General features: G+C 41.1%; 1 protein-coding gene across 1 annotated transcript in view; it reads right to left on the bottom strand.

Moving 5' to 3' along the window:
• Positions 1-1583, bottom strand: part of SLC26A3 (solute carrier family 26 member 3) — a 29396-nt gene that overhangs the window by 21428 nt on the left and 6385 nt on the right. The window contains 1 exon segment of the mRNA XM_012811544.1: positions 569-721. Coding sequence (XP_012666998.1) covers positions 569-721 — 153 coding nt within the window.

The following is a 1583-nucleotide window of genomic DNA, read 5'->3' as shown; positions in this document are numbered from 1 at the left end:
GTCTCGCTCTGGCTTAGGCTGGTCTCGAACCTGTGAGCTCAGGCAATTCTCCCACCTTGGCCTCCCAGAGTGCTAGGATTACAGGCCTGAGCCACCACACTAAGAATTTCCAGCTGAGCTAAGAGTTTGTTAACTTTTTCAGAAGTTCCGAGGCAATTATAACATGCTGCCAGGGTTAGGAAACACAGCTGTAACTCAAATGAGTATGACCACATCTTGCTAAATGTTTTGTTCTCTGCACCCTCCTTGTCTTACATGAAAAGAATAAAACCACAGGGGAAGTTATTAAATGCTGAATGAAAAGAAAATTGTACAGGGGCGGTACCTGTGGCTCAAAGGAGTAGAGCGCCCACCCCATATACCGGAGGTGGCAGGTTCAAAACTGACCCCAGCCAAAAAAAAAAAAAAGAAAGAAAGAAAGAAAAGAAAATCATACAAAATCTTATGCCCGGAAATGGAAGAGATGGCCTCTGCCCCCTCCAACCCTCCTGGTTTACAGGTGGTGAAGAATATCCAACATACAAACCCTGGAGTAACTATCAAAGAAAGTCTTAAAATGATCAATCACCATGATGAATTCAATTGGGATGGGCACAGGAAGTTTGCTTTTGAAGCGCTGATTTATTTCTTTAAACACAGTTACGATCACCAGGATGATCAGGGATGACACAAGGTCTGCAATATTAGTCTTCTCTATTTGTGTGAATATGGACTCCAGTACCTATAGTTAATAAAAAGTCCCACGTTAGTGTATAATTTGAGTAGAATGCTTATCTGCAAATAGATAATAAACACTGAAGTGAAAGGACTGACATATTGATAGCAATCTTCTGTTTCTGTTAATGTGAGCCATGAATGTGACAGTGTAATGACTACCATGGAGGTGAGGAGAAGTAAGCATAGTGTGGGCAACACAGTGGTTCCGGGAGGCTTCTTTCATTATTTCTGGGACTCTCTAGCTAGTGTCAAATTTTGTTGGATGTAGCTGTTCTCCTCTGCTCCTGGGTCTCTTTGGCCACTGTTTTTTATTTCACAGTCATCACTACTATTATGTCCGGGAATGATTTCTAATCTTTGATATTTTCCTTAGCATGTGTTACCTTAATTCCTGGCCTTTGCGGGGGGTGTCTTAGATACCTCACATTTTTTTAACTGACTCTCCATCTCCATGTCACTTTTGGAAAATAGTTTCCTGGCTAACTAGGAACTTGAAGCCAATTAAGTTTCATATCCATGGGTAACTGACAGGTGAAGAGGTCCAAGCTGGATCCCAAATTGCATCTAGAACACTCCACTTCTAGAATAGTTCTCAAAGGAAGTGAGAGAGTGTTGGTTCCATTTTGGAACAAGCTGTGTCTCAGACTCAAAGAATGTCTTGCTAGAAGAACTAAGAACACTGTTCTACTTTGCCTCCTCTGGAGGTGGGCAGAACCACTGTCCTAGCTACATGTTGTTCAATTTCCTTTTGCTTTCTACACAGGATGCATCAAAGACCCAAGAATTACAATTCTTAAAAAGCCGAGACCTACTTTTGAGCAATAGAAAAACACTGTAACTCAATAAGCATTTTTTTTTTTTTTTTT

This window comes from Otolemur garnettii, unplaced genomic scaffold (genome assembly GCF_000181295.1).
Source record: "Otolemur garnettii isolate 467f Iridium unplaced genomic scaffold, OtoGar3 scaffold00005, whole genome shotgun sequence".
In the NCBI taxonomy this organism is placed as follows: Eukaryota; Metazoa; Chordata; class Mammalia; order Primates; family Galagidae; genus Otolemur; species Otolemur garnettii.
Note: the sequence above shows the minus strand (reverse complement) of the source record. Positions and strands in the feature narration are given on the sequence as shown.